At 43.5% G+C, this 15539-nt stretch overlaps 1 protein-coding gene across 1 annotated transcript; it reads left to right on the forward strand.

The window, feature by feature from the left end:
• The first annotated feature begins 2048 nt into the window (after positions 1 to 2048).
• On the forward strand, positions 2049 to 10593 carry FGF19 (fibroblast growth factor 19). The gene is made up of 3 exons (XM_053388798.1): positions 2049 to 3211; positions 3717 to 3820; positions 10127 to 10593. Exons 1-3 carry the CDS (start codon positions 2977 to 2979, stop codon positions 10451 to 10453), a joined length of 666 nt encoding a protein of 221 aa, XP_053244773.1. The 5' UTR covers positions 2049 to 2976; the 3' UTR covers positions 10454 to 10593.
• The last annotated feature ends 4946 nt before the right edge of the window (positions 10594 to 15539 follow it).

The raw sequence follows: 15539 nt of genomic DNA on the forward strand, positions 1-15539 counted from the left end.
AGGTCGTCTTCAAACATTTATTGACGGCTTCCAATCATTGCAAAAAGCAAAACAATTTACTCAAAAAATTGCCAGGAACTCATGTATTTTGTACTCATTTTATGAGATGATGATGTTGATATTATGCTGTTCTTAATGTTGGAGATAAAGACATTTTTGCGTATAAATATGTAAAAGTCAAGTACCAAAATGTTTCAAGCATAGTTTTATTTAGGAAAACTGTAAGATGAGGACAGTCATTGCAGCATAATTGTTGGGAAGTAAGTCCCACTGAAATCAAGAGAACTCATTAGTGAACAGAGAGCTGTATTCCAAGGAATTCATCCTCAGAGCAGGCCGACTGAAATCCATGGATTCCTCTTGGGGTTTACTCCCAGGGAAAGAGCTTTAGTACTGAGTGAAAGGTGACATTAGAGGCTTTGAAGAAAGTCTCCTGAATGTACATCATTAGGCAATGACCTGCACTATCCTTTGTCAGGACAAGGGAGTTGGCCCCGTGATACCTGGAAGCCCAACAACTGTGTGGCTCCAAGAGCAGGAAATCTAACGGAAAAAACCAAAGCTAATCAGCGCTTCCACCTCTGTTTTGACAGTCCAGCCTAGGAACTTTGGGAATGGGTGGAATGCTAAGTTAACCAAAGATGGTCTGAGAAGTCCTTGCCTATTGGCCTTGGAGTGCCACCCAGAGGTTCACTGTGTAACTTTTACATAACAGTTTTACACACACATCACTGTGTATGCTTGTACCAAATGCATATACATTTATGTAAGCACACATTCTATACACAGTGGTACCTCGGGTTAAGAACTTAATTCTGGAGGTCCATTCTTAACCTGAAACTGTTCTTAACCTGAGGTACCACTTTAGCTAATGGGGCCTCCTGCTGTCGCCATGCGATTTCAGTTCTCACCCTGAAGCAAAGTTCTTAACCTGAGGTACTATTTCTGGGTTAGCAGAGTCTGTAACCTGAAGTGTCTGTAACCTGAAGCGCCTGTAACCCGAGATACCACCGTACATCCAGAGTGTGCTACTCAATGGCAAAAAAATAATTGAGGTACCTCTTGTAGTACCTTCAAGACTAACAAATTTATAATGGCATATGCTTTCCACATACTCAAACCCACTTTGCCAGATCTTTATCACACTTCAAAATTGCATCTCATTACCTTCCAGCTCCTACCTTCCCATTTCTCCTTTATTAATTTACCTGCCAACTACCATTGCACTTCACCCATATCCCATGAAGCGGGCTTGAGCCCATTAAAACAATGTGTTCATCTTTTAAGGTGCCATGAGACTTTCTGATTGCTCTTGTTTACACTGCAAACTTTTTAACTGTTTTATTACTGAATTCCCAGTTTTATCTGTTTTTAGAATACTGTTTTGCTGTTTTTTATGTTGCAACTCTGTTTTTATGAAACTTTTTTTAAAAAGTCTTTAATGCTGTATTTTTTTGTATACAGCTTAGAGATTTTTAAATATTAAGCAGTTTGGAAATGCTTTAAGATAGATACGTAAAAAATAATATTAATAACAATATAAACTAGATAGATATGTGGTGTTATGTTATGATTTACAGTATATTAATAAAAAGCATATTAATGAAAATATTTCTTTAAAGCAGGGTAGCGTTGGACCTGGAGGGCCACAGTTCAAGTCTCTCCTCAGCCATGATGCTCACTGAGAGCGACTTTGGGTCAGTCACTAGTTGGGCCTAGCCTACCACACAGGGTTGTTGTAAATTGGGAGGGGGAGAGGGGTCCTTTGAGGAAAGGTGGGATATGAATGCAATAAAGAAAGGAAGAAAAGGAAGGAAGGAGGTTAGACATCTATACAAATACGTGCTGCTTGCTCTTTCCTTCACCCCTGAGGAGAGGCACGGATGCAGGGATTCCCTTGCTTTGCAATCTTGGGAGGCGTTGCATCAGCCAACGCGCTTCTGGCCACCTTGTGGAACAAAGGCGAGGCAACCTCCCCGCCCCCTAAGTGGGCGATTTTCCGGGTCATTAGTAAATTCCATTGAGATTTATACTTTCTCCAGCCGGCCTTTTTTCAAGCTCTGTGGTCTCTGGCGGGATACAATGAGCGACCGGGCCAGCCTCGCTCACGCCACTTCCAGAGATGCCAATGGGAAAAGGGTGATCTGCTGTTGCCTTAGCAGCACGGGGAAGGGGTATTTTAAAAAAGGCGCCGGGGTTCTCGTCCATAAAAGGGGCGAAATTCAAAGCAGCCCTTTCTCAACACATATGAAATTGCTTGCATTTTTGCAAGGAGTGGGTCGTGGGAATATGTTTTGGGGAAAGCGAACAGATTGAGGGGGAGGGAGGGTCAACGCCCCCACCCAAACCCTCCTCCCGGAAAGAATTTGGAACGTCTCGGGTGAATTCTGCTGCCTTTGATCTCCCCTCTCACTTCCATTTCTCCATTGATTTCCTCGCTCTTCCTATTCTTCGCGCCTCCTGGTGCACTCGGCTTTTCAAAGTTTTCTTTCTCGCTTCCCGCGCACCCATTTCTCCTCCCTCTGATCCTAGCTTTGGAAGCACGCTTGCTAGTCTTCCGAAAACTTTGCTCGTCGTGCGCGTTTTTTAAAGCCACGCTGGAAGAGCGGTCAGCGAATTGCTTTGGCAATAAAATAATGCGCGCGGGAGAAATGCAACCCGAAGGGGTGTCCCGGGGCTTGTGATGTAATCCTTATCGATCCAGCGGGGCGGGTATTGGCCCTAGTCCTGCGATGGAGCAGTGTCTATATTGGAATTAGCCTTATCGATTGGGCTGATAAGGAGACCTATAAAAGGCCACGGATTGGCTTTGCCTCTCCTGCAATCGCTCCTGAAGCAAGTCGCTCCCAAAGCCCTGAGCTTCACCACCACCCCGCCCTGTCTTTTTTGGCCACCTCGGTCTTCTTCTTCTCCGCGGGAACCTTTGCGCCTCTGCCTGCGTTTGCGCTGCGGTGGAACTCCTCTCCTCGCCGAAAGATGTGGCCGACTTTGCGCAAAGCTGGCGCGCTCCTGGCTCTGGTGGGGCTTTGCTTGGTCACGCTCGCCCGGTCCCTGCCCCTCACCGATGCTGGACCACATGTCAACTATGGCTGGGGAGAGGCCATAAGATTGAGGCACCTCTACACCGCCGGCAGACACAGCTCGTTCAGCTATTTCTTGAGGATCAACAGCGACGGCCGAGTGGACGGCGCCAGCGCCCAGAATCTGCATAGTAAGTAACCGGGCTCGCCAAAGCGCCGCGCAATCTTGCAGGGCCACTTCTCTTCTTCGGTTCCTGAGCCATGGGCGGGGGCGGGAGGGGGGGTCAGCTGACCCCGCTAGATCAAGTAATAAATACTTAACTAAATGTTAAAAAAATAAAAGTACAAAGAATTTGACACATTTTTTCTGAGTACTTGGGGACAAAAGAAAAGAATTTAAAACAATTGCTATTGAGATATTTCATTCCGAATCTGCTAGACAGAGCCGGACAGCGGATGGTGACAGGTTGGTGTCCTGCCCCCCCCCCCATAAAATCCTGGCTATGCCAATGTGTGGGTCCTTGATGTGTATCTGGGGGGGGGGGATAGGTGAGTGCAGGTTGGGACAGGGATCTAAAACACCGACGGGCTTGCAAAGCCGCGCGCGCTAGAGAGGGAGAGGTTGTTTCCCGCAGAGCCAACTTTCCCGTCTTCACCTCACCGCGTACTAACGCTGCGTTTTGTTTCGCTGCGCAGGTTTGCTGGAGATCCGAGCTGTGTCCGTTCGTACGGTGGCGATCAAGGGCGTGGAAAGCTCTCGCTACCTCTGCATGGAAGCGGAGGGAAGGCTGCGCGGGCTTGTAAGTTGCGGCGGGGGGGGCCCTCGACCTAGGCACGCCGAGAACCCCCGGGGGGGAGGGTTTTGCATGCATGCATTCGCCCCCACAACGGCTTCTGGCGATTTGTATCCAGCGCTCCCGGGCCAGACAAAACAATAGCAGCCTGGCCAAATTTATTTTACTCCCACACAACAAAGCAGTCTAAACACGTCGCGCCACGCTCTTAAACGGGTTTGAAAGGAAACCTATTATTATTATTATTATTATTATTATTATTATTATTATTAATTAGTTAAGCTCTGGGCTCTGTGCTTAGGCAACAGAAAGAATTTTTAAAATCCAACCACGAGGTAATTTGGGAACTCCAGTCTCGCTGGTGATAAGGTTCAGGCAAAGGGAAGAGTCCACGCTGGATAGGATTAAGGTAGCACGGTCATAAAATAACCATTAAGGTAATAACAATAACTTTGAACTGGACAAAAGAGGAAATGGAGGAATAGCTTCTTCTTTGCACTTACTCTGTGTATTTTTTTCTCTATGAATAGTGGCAGAACCAGCAGCATTCCAGAATTTTGACTACTAAGATTTACGATTTGTTTAGATTTCTTTTCTGAACTATTTAAAGGGGCTCCAGGCTGGATGGTTGATCTTTATCTCATTCTGTCCTCACAGCAACCTTTAAGGTAGGTGAGGCTGAGAGATAAGGATGTACCCAAGGCCACCCAGTAAGCCTGCCCTACTAAACAGAGATTTGAGCAGGGCTTCCCATGTCAAAATACAACTAGCACATCACACCATAACATTACGGAAGGTGTTTGCACCCTGAGATCTTTATTACATAACATTTGTTCCAGCTCCAATTTCTTACTCTTTTTATCCTGTTTTTGATTAGGATCATGTATGTGAAGGTGTAACTTTTTGCACCAACACATGATTCCCGATGTTTAAAGCTAGAAAAGGCATTATTCAATCTTGGTCTGAAATAACTTGGCGTGATTTGGTCAAAGTTAAGGACTTATAAATTCCAGTGAATTTGATGGGACAGTTAATCATGGGCTTAAATTTCTCCAATTGGACTGGGATATATGCCAAATATTTATTGCATGGAATTACTAAATTAGCACAAAATCGTCTTGCTCTTCAGGTTATTCTGCAGATAATCTGCCAAAGATTGCTCCTTTTAAGAGCAAATGCATTCCTTCCCACCCCAGCTCCCGAAATCTAGGTGTGGTTTTGTAGAAATCTAGCTATTGGTGAAGGAAATCGGCGCCTTTTGTTGCTTTCTTAACTGAAGTTGAGGGAACCTGTGATGGACTCAAAAGTTTGTCTATAGTGTCTGCAGCTGTCTTCCCCCAGCCTGGTGACTTCCAGACACTTTGGACTACAACTTCCACCTGCCCCAGCCAGCACAGCTATTCCAAAACATCTGGAGAGGCATCAGGTTGGAGAAAAGCTGGTCTACACAGTGGTAGCTGATGCAATGCCCACAGAGACTTGTTGGGCAGAAGGCAGGGAGACTGATGATAGGCAGATGCAGAGCTAATGCCAGGTAGAACTAATTCTAGGTTTGTCCTCATCCTCTTCCCTGCCAAGTCCTAAAAGGGCAACAGAGCGACTAAGGAGGAGAAGCCGAAAGCCAAGGTCACCCTCTGGACCAGTTCAAAGTACAAAGGCAGGCAAAGGGGGGCTGGCTGAGATGGGCAGAGTGCTGCCTGATTTGCCTCCACCAGATCTACAGGCTCTCTGCTACAATTGTAATGGGGCATTCTTAAGCTCTTCTACGCAACCCTTTTTCATTCAGTTGATACACAGCGTTTCCGTGTTTAGATGAGGGCATGAGCTAAGGACAGAAGTTGCAGTCTTGCCATGGCCTTCAGTGGAGCACAGACTGCATGCCAAAAGCTACACACATCTAGCCCAAAGTAATTCCCATTGAATTCAATGAGGCGCACAGGGAAATTGAAGGATTGAAGCCTAGATTTCCAAAAATCAATTACGGTACCTTTAGTTTTAATGTCTCTAACAGTGCAATCCTGGGCATGTTTTCTCAGAAGAAAATCCCCATGGGGCTTACTCCGAGGTGTGTATGTGCCCAGGATAACAGATAACAGAGCAATCTAACCCCCTCTTGCGCTGGGTGGCAGCGGTGGAAATGTTCCTTCTCTGAGCTCTCCTGTCTAAGTCAGCCTTCTACCAGGTGTGTGGGCAGGAGTGCCACTGGGGGAGGGGATTCCTTCAAGCAGGGCGGAGCCACCCCATGATTCATTGAACCCTGAGCCAGTCTCACTGCTGTAGCATGACGGCACTGGGCCATGTTGCTCCATGAGCAACTTCAAGCTGGCACAGTGATCTTCCTGTCCCTGAGCTTCTGCCTCCGCTACTGTGTGCAGCAGGGCTGCAGATAGGGTGACTGCTCAGTGCCGCCACCAGGAGGGAACAGGCTTGAATTGCAGCCTATATCACTAAGGTCCACAGAGCTCTAATCCCCATTCGGTTTGAAAAGCCTACATAACCTACTTGGAGGATAATGTATTCTTTCCTACCCTTGTATATCTGAGAACTGAGATGCTGCTGAAAAATCACCCTAGATAACCAGCACCAGATCTCAAAGTCTGATATGTGTCATTCTTATTTAGTTAACTTCATAAGAAGACTAATTTAAGAATATATGGCACTCTGCTCTGTAGGAAACCAGATTTGTTGTGAGGTGGATTGCTGCGGTTTTATTGATGTTGAGTCAGTTTTAAGTAGGTCAATCAGCCTAATCTAACCAGGATAGTGAGGGGTCTGGACATCAAGTCCCATGAGCAAGGCATGAAAGTGCTGTGTATGTTTAGCCTAGAGAAGAGACTATTAAGGGGAGATATGAGAGCTCTCTTCAAATATCTGAAGTGGTGTCAGACAATGGAGCAGACTTGTTTTCTGTTGCTCAAGAGGGAAGGATTAAAAATAATGGGTGGAAATTGCAAGGAAGCAGATTTCTGCTACACGTTAGGAGAGACTTCCTAATGGCCTGAGACGTTAAGACAGCAAAACAGGCTGCCTCGGGGAGTGGTGGTCTCTTCTTCACTGGAGGGTATTAAGCAGAGACGAAAGAGTCATTGGTCATGGGTGTCGCCATTGCATCCTGCAGTTACAGATCTTGCACTGAGGAGGGCTGGATTGGATGACCCCAAGGTCCCTTTCCAGCCCAATAATCATATAACTGCTTACCAGCACAACAGCTCAAATCACACTTATAGATGGTGGTGCCCTGTTGAAATCAGTGCATTGAAATGTAAATGCATATTGGGCAGTGCTGCTATTTTCACTTGAGCTTAACTAATCAACAAATTGTAGAGTTGGAAGGGACCACAAGTACTATCTAGTCCAATCATGCTTTCAAAGTGCTGTTTATGTGGTCTTCTAGCAGATGATAATATAGAAATTTAACAGGGACCTTGGGATATACTAGTATCTCCATCCCCATTCATAACTCTCTAATGTGCATATCTTACATGCCCCAATGTTATTTTTCAACAGTAAACACAGATATAAATAACGGGTTTTAAGTTTGGTCTCATTCAAGCTGCTGTCTGTAAATAGTGACAGAACTTGTTGTAAACTGCCTCTTGGTTAAGAACTAACATTACTTTTTAAACTACAGTGGTACCTCAGTTTTCAAATGTAATCCGTTCTGGAAGACCGTTTGAGTTCCAAAACATCTGAAAACCAAGGTGCAAAGGGGGGCCTGCAAATTTAATAGAGAAAATTGAGAAAAATACAATGGTACCTCAGCGGAAGCCATTCAACTTCTGAGGTGCATTTGAAAATGGAAGCATTTACATCCAGGTTTATGGCGTTCAAAAATTGAAATGTTCATCAACAGAGACGTTCGAAAACTGAGGTACTACTGTATAGTTTCTGTATAGATCTGTATCATTCACATTACAAAAAGTAAAGCTACACTTGAAAATAAGCCCCTCTGAACACTTTAGAATTCATTTCTTTGTAAACATGCCTGAGGACTGCCTTGCAAGTCAAACTGTTATTGCCATACTGAATTTTGTTCTGCATTGTGACTGTGTGAAAATTAATGAAATAACTCAACAGTTAAAGGCAGTTACCGTAAGTGACTTGCATGGCAGCAGCCTCACATCTCAAGATGTTTCCCTAATCTAGACAAAAACCAAAAACATGTTTTTCCACATGCCTGATAGCCCAGTCCACATCTGAAGTGCTGCACTTTAAGCCTATTTAGTCATTAAGAGAATTCTGCTCTAGCCTCTTCTACTTCTTAATGATTGTCAGCATAATATGTTACACGTGTAGGGGGGAAAGTATGACACAGGGACTTGGCAGGTAAAGAGTTCATGCACGAACACCATTTCTCTTATCATCGAAGCCCCAGACGCAATCAGCGATACTTCTGAGTTGACAGAGAGTTCAGTCACCTCTAATGACCGAACCAGAATAGTACCAGAGTTTTAAGAAAAACAGCAGTGACACAGAGAACCTGGAACAGACTAAAGTCACCATCCTGTTTTGTTTTTTGTTTGTTTTTCTTTTATTATGTGCTAATCTTTCTGTGTTAGCTAGCACATTTTTTGGTTCCAATACACAGAATATATGTTAACACTACATAACCAATTCTTACTCTGTGACATTATAAAATACAAATCCTCATTTTGTCAAAGTCAAAGGGATTTTTTCAATTAAGTTAGCTTACTAAACATGGTTCATGTCTAATTTTTAAATGCTGGCCACATTGCAGGGACTGTGTGCACACTGTTTAAAAATGCTTATCATTTAAATTTTATATTTTAAAATATCAATGGTTCTCTCACATAATACTGGAAGGGGCACCCTGAAAAATGTTGTCTGGATACCGCTGTGCTGATGCAATGGTGATGGAGATGAAAGTGCTCTGCTGTCACCATAATCATGGAGATGGTCTCAAAATAGTGTTTAGTCTGTGTTCGGCGAACCCATGTTAGATCTTTCTCCATTTGTGTTCTAGTTGTCAACTCTATTGCTTCATTGCCCTAGTATATAAAGAGGCAAATCAAGTTCTGGTAAATGGAAGAGGACACCTAGGACTCCAATAAAACACAGAAATCCCCCTAGAGTCTAACACCACAAACTTGATAGGGCATAGTTGGGATAGGTTGACACAACTTAGGTTATCCAGTCAGGACTTGGCAATGGCAGCCTGTTCAGCAACCTCATCAGAATCAAGACATGTATGACAGTTGCTTTAACTATGCAGCAATCTGTTTTACCATGAACCTTTCCCCTATTATTTGCCTTTAGCTTCTGGTAGCCTGTGGTGTCTCATGAACTCCAGTAAACTTTGGTTCAAGTGCACATTGAGCTGCAATGCTTTTGCTATGTTTACATAGCGAAAACAAGCCTTCTCAGCTAGGAACTTTGGGTTGCTGTGATGGGCCATTGTGGCTTCAAAACAGTTCTTGCTTTACAACCAGTTAGCAGAGTAAGAGAAATCAAATTGAATCTTACTGCATAAATCTATAAAAGCAGAACCACACCTATTCATAACTCCATGGAGCACTTCCATTCTCCATGTTTGGGTTATAAATGACTCCTTGTATCTTCCTGCACTAGTCTGTATCAAATTTAGCTCTATGGAAGAATGGTTCCCAAATAATAATAATAATAATAATAATAATAATAATAATAATTTATTTGTACCCCGCCCATCTGACTGGGTTTCCCCAGCCACTCTGGGCGGCTTCCAACAAAGATTAAAAATATATTAAAGTGTCGCACATTAAAAACTCCCCTGAACAGGGCTGCCTTCAGTTGTCTTCTAAATGCTGGGTAGTTGTTTATCTCTTTGACATCTGGTGGGAGGGCGTTCCACAGGGCGGGCACCACTACCGAGAAGGCCCTCTGTCTGGTTCCCTGTAACCTCATTTCTCACAATGAGGGAACCACCAGAAGGCCCTCGGTGCTGGACCTCAGTGTCCGGGCAGAACGATGGAGGTGGAGACGCTCCCTCAGGTATACTGGGCCGAGGCCATTTAGGGCTTTAAAGGTCAACACCAACACTTTGAATTGTGCTCGGAAACATACTGGGAGCCAATGTAAATCTTTAAAGACCGGTGTTATATGGTCCCGGCGGCCACTCCTGGTCACCAGTGTAGCTGCCGCATTCTGGATTAGTTGTAGTTTCCGGGTCACCTTCAAAGGTAGCCCCACGTACAGCACACTGAATAGATTATTCCATAAGACAGGTGATTTGGCTAAACACTGTTGCATCATATGCCATTTAAGAGTGCAAAAAATGTATAAAGCCAATGTGCAATATTTTTCACTTCCTCTCAGCTCAGTTATTCTACAGAGGATTGCTCCTTTGAAGAGGAGATGCGCCCAGATGGCTACAACATCTACAAGTCCAAGAAATATGGAGTCTTGGTGTCCTTAAGTACTGCCAGGCAAAGGCAACAAAATAAAGGGAAAGACTTTCCACTGTCTCATTTCTTGCCAATGGTCAACACTGTGCCGGTGGAGTCAACCGATTTTGGAGATTACGGCGACACTGGGCAGCATTTGCAATCCGGAGTTTTCAGTCCCCCTCTTGAAACTGACAGCATGGATCCCTTTGGCATCACCTCAGATGTATCCGTGAAAAGCCTTAGTTTTGGGAAATGAGAACAAGTGCTCCTTAGGTGAGTTGTGCTCCATAAAAAAAGCACTGCCAGCAGGATATTATTTCTAGCAGTGATATTTCACACATGGCTACATTCAGATGCGGCGCTACCCTTTCTTGTCAAACCGGCAATACGAATACCATGAAGACTACAGACACACAGGCACGGTATTTAGAAAGCTTTCCTCGAAAATATGCCATTTAATTCAGGAATGACAAAAATGCATAGCGTGCAGGTATTTCTTCTGTCTTGAAGGATGCTTGGAGGGATAAGATCGTGAATATTTTGCTTTACTGCTTGCTTGCTTCCTTCCTTCCTTCCTTCACCTCTGAGGCCTGATGACAGATGTAACAAATGCAATTCATTCAAAGAGGGATAAGTCCTTCTCTTCAAGACCCTTAAACACATCAGTGGCAGAAATTAAAGAGGAGCAGCCAGTTAAAGGAAGCTAAACAAGTAACCACTGACAACACTTAACACACAATCTTTTCACAAACCTCTGCTACTGGATTTCAGAATATTAACTATTGAAATGCAATTTCTGTCCTTGGATATTTGATCCCTACAGGAGGTCACATGAACCACAGGGAATGGGACAAATGAAACTAACAAGCAGTTGTGTTCTAGCAAGCCTCTTCAGGTTTTCCTCTATGGAGTTGACTAAACATACGGGAACACTATGCACACTAGCTCTGTCCCCTGACACCATTCCAGTTACCATCCATGAATCTGGTTGGGAGTCTGCTGTGCTCATGGAGGCTCCCCCCCCATTTTAGAACCATGGTTTTCCAGGGTTCTCAAGCACACAGTGGGTGTTCTCCATCAGTAATTGAGGCTCCCCACTTCGGACATTTGCCCTCTAACTTGTAGAGAGTGACCAGAATGGTAATGGGGTGAAACTAGCAACCCCTTTGCTGTGCTGCCCCTTTGAGTGTTTAGTGAACTGAAGTTCAGAGTACCTGAACGATGGTTGCCAAAAGAGTAGGCCAACCTTCAGGTTACACAGGGTTCTTCATCAGGCAGAACACGTGCACAATTCCAAAACGCTATTTGTTGAAAGAGCAAAAGTATGATAAGGCTGCAATCTCTGGAGTGAGTAAAAACAATTGAACAGGTAACCAATTCTATAACCAGAGGCTGATTTTGCCTCACCCAGAATTTTATGTAACTAAAATACTTTCATGCTACTTCAGCAAAAAACAAAACCAAACCCTGATAGGTTATTTTTTTGTATCATCTATCTGCTGGCTGGCTGAATTTGATTAGAAGGTTAGTACTAAGGAATTGTGATGATCAGGCAGGCAGATATCATCATAGCTCACATTCCAACCAGACGAAAACACTCAGTGGGTGAAGCAAGTTCTGTGAAGATGTGCCCAAGGGAGAGAAGGCGTGGCCTAAGGCGAGTGGCAAGGGCCAGACTGAGGGGCACGGAGGGCCAAATCCAAATCCTCAGCCTGAGGTTCCACACCTTGACCTAATGGATAAATCCCATCTATGACTTGTAAGAGATGCTTTGGGTATAATTCAGTTATTTTAAATCTCTATAGACTAACATGATGAAATTTTTAAAAATATATAATTGTGAGTATTATTTCATGGATTTATTTTTTTTGTAAATAACAGTTTTTACTACCGTTAGATTTTCCTCTAGTGAATAACTAGCTTACTATGGGATAACATTCTTTCCCAAAGGGTTTTGTATGTATATAGTAGCATGGCTCTGTAAATAATTATTTTCCTGATGTAGCACTTCCTTGTCAACACAATATTTATGATTAATTTATTAAACACATACATCCATTTATTTTGTTACCATATTTATACTTAAATTTCTATTTATGTACTCCAACAGTGTCTTTTTTTAAAACAAAAAACAGTCTGGGCCAAAGGTAGCAAAGCTTTGTAATTTTTATAAGGGTGAGCAGAAATGAAATGTAAAAATGTTTGTGAGTGTAAAATCCGTAGCTTGAGCATGTAACATTTTTAATAAAAACCAATTAGAACAAAAAGTTCAGTTGTCTGTTGTCTGTACTGGTGTCACTCAGATTGTTTATATGTGGCATCAAGGAAAAAACCAACCCTGGAATTTGTGTCCTGGGTACATTAATCGAAAGGGCGCATATTTGCTAAGTTTGCTCCTGGCAGTGCTCAGGAGAGGCTAAAGAACTATGCAGCACTCTGAAAACATACCCCTTCATTACTGGGATTCTGTGGTATCTCTCCCCTATCCAGTTTCTCAGATTTCTCTGTCTGATATTGCTATTGTTTCAAGGCTATTGTTGCAGCCTTTGAGATAGAAGCTTGGTTGTTTGCAAATGAAAACAGAGATTCTTACAGTGTTCTGTGCATTCCAGTTAGAGGAGATAAAAAAAACACCTATATGTTCCTGTGGTAACATATCAGGGAAAGCTTAGTAATAGATTCTATTGACTTCATAGACTCAGCTGCCAAGCAGGTGTGCAGTGTGTGTGTGTGTGTGTAGGAATGCAGCTATAGATTAACATCATACCAGATCAGTCTAGTCAGTTTAACTCACTGTCACCTGACTGCATTTCAAAGGTAGCCAGGAGCATCCACAATGGATCAGTCACTTGTGCAATACAACACAGAGAAAATTTCTCCTTACCAGTAAGGAATTTTGCAGCAGAAGAGAAGTTTCTTTCTGTCCTTGAGCAACACTCATCAGTTAACTTCCTTTGATGTACTAGAAAAATGCACTAGCTGTGTCTTCCTGAGACCCTAGATATAATATATAGGGAGTCTACATTTCCTTAATCTAGGCATAGGCAAACTCGGCCCTCCAGATGTTTTGGGACTACAATTCCCATCATCTCTAGCTAACAGGATCAGTGGTCAGGGATGATTGGAATTGTAGTCTCAAAACATCTGGAGGGCCGAGTTTGCCTATGCCTGCCTTAATCAAATAATTGATTCCTTTAAACAGACAGTCTGACTCTTTTTAACTACCCCCGTTCTCAGGAAAATAGCTGTCCTTTTTATTCTATACCGAAAGTTAGTATTATTTCTTTACATTTCTATCCCACACTTCTTCCATCATAGAAATCAAGGTGGTATCATTACCAGAAGTCTCCCATCCACATCCATTGAACACTAGGAGGCTTACCTCTGAGTAGACATGCATAGGATTACAATTTTTGTTGCTGTTTTGCCCATTTGCACTGCAGCAGCTAAAGCAAGGGCAGGAATAGGCTACATAGCTGCCAACACAACAGCTGCTTTTACAGGCGCCTAAGCTCTGTGGAGGGATGCGGGTGGCACTGTGGGTTAAACCGCAGAGCCTAGGACTTGCCGATCAGAAGGTCGGCAGTTCAAATCCCCGCGACGGGGTGAGCTCCCATTGCTCAGTCCTTGCTCCTGCCAACCTAGCAGTTCGAAAGCACATCAAAGTGCAAGTAGATCAATAGGTACCGCTCCGGCGGGAAGGTAAACAGCGTTTCCGTGCGCTGCTCTGGTTTTCCAGAAGCAGCTTAGTCATGCTGGCCGCATGACCCAGAAGCTGTACGCCGGCTCCCTCGTCCAATAAAGCGAGATGAGCACCGCAACCCCAGAGTCGGTTATGACTGGACCTAAAGGTCAGGGGTTCCTTTACCTTTTAAGCTCTGTGGAAATGAACAAGCCTATCTTATTGATGCATGTTTGTCATAGTGGGTTCAGCAACAAAGTGTTGCAGTAGTTCCTCACCTCCTAACGGGAATCCTCCCCATTGAGCGTTCCAAGCAGCCTGGTCCTTCTTAAGCAGGGAATTCCATCGCCCATCCCTTATATTTTATTCTTCCCCACCCTCCATTGCTACTAAATGTTCTGTGACTACTGAGCAATCTCAGTCCTCAGAGGGCTTTTCTCAGGATTATTTTTTAAAAAAATAATTGTATTTCTGCAAACCTCAAGCATGTTATTATATTGTTATCATTTATTAAATTTGTATATTGCCCTTCATCTGCAGATCTCAGGGCACTTCACAACATAAAAGTACAAGATGAAAAAACACAAAATACATGAAAAACAAGAACAAGCCAATAACCCTCTCCACATCTCTCACCTTCCACTTGCCTCCAATCCTGTTGACACTTGATTTAGAGGGAGTGACTGCAAGTATTCAAAGATACAAACAACAAACTGTAATAATGATTGTAAACAGAAACACAGAAATACAATAGATGATAAGTTGGAAATCACCGTAAATCACAACAGATGGAATGTACAGTGGTACCTCGGGTTACAGAAGCTTCAGGTTACAGACTCTGCTAACCCAGAAATAGGACCTCGGGTTAATAACTTTGTTTCAGGATGAGAACAGAAATCACGTGGCAGCAGTGGTAGGCCCCATTAGCTAAAGTGGTACCTCAGGTTAAGAACAGTTTCAGGTTAAGAACGGACCTCCAGAACAAATTAAGTTCTTAACCCGAGGTACCACTGTATGTGCCACATCAGCTCATGAGCATGGGTTCCTTGGGGCAACATAGAAAATGGCTTTATACAGAGTTAGGTCCATCTTGCTGTCTACACTGATTGGCAACGGCTTTCTGGAATTTCAGACAGAGAACATTCCCAACTCTACCTGGGGCATTCTGCGTGCAAGACAGATGCTGTAGTACTGACCTATGGCCCTTTCCCAATACTCAATGAATGCCAACCATTTCATTTTGATTGTTTTTTCTTATGCAAATATAGTTTGTAAGTTTGTTTGTTTACAAAAAAATTGTTGATTAACACTTTCCCATTCAGGCATCAAAGCCAGTATCTTGTACTTCTTGGTACGTGTTGCTTGCATCTAGGCAGGAGGCTGCAAGAGAATCAACTAAATTGGACCTTGCTCTTTGCTCAGTGTCACCCTGTGAAAGTTACTAGTTCTCCCAGTTTCCCCATAAACAATGTGTTTTAGCAGCTGAAATGACTGTTTACAGAAGGAAATTTTGACTGATAACTTTGGATGGAATTGCTCTGTTGTTTCAGCAGGGAAGATTAGATGGATGTCTCAGCGCTGCACTTGAATGACCATGTCTGGGTCTCTCAGTACTTGAAAAACTGCTCAAAAATAATCTTTGTCAATTTTTAACCAGCCA

Source organism: Podarcis raffonei, chromosome 1 (genome assembly GCF_027172205.1).
Source record: "Podarcis raffonei isolate rPodRaf1 chromosome 1, rPodRaf1.pri, whole genome shotgun sequence".
Taxonomy (NCBI): Eukaryota; Metazoa; Chordata; class Lepidosauria; order Squamata; family Lacertidae; genus Podarcis; species Podarcis raffonei.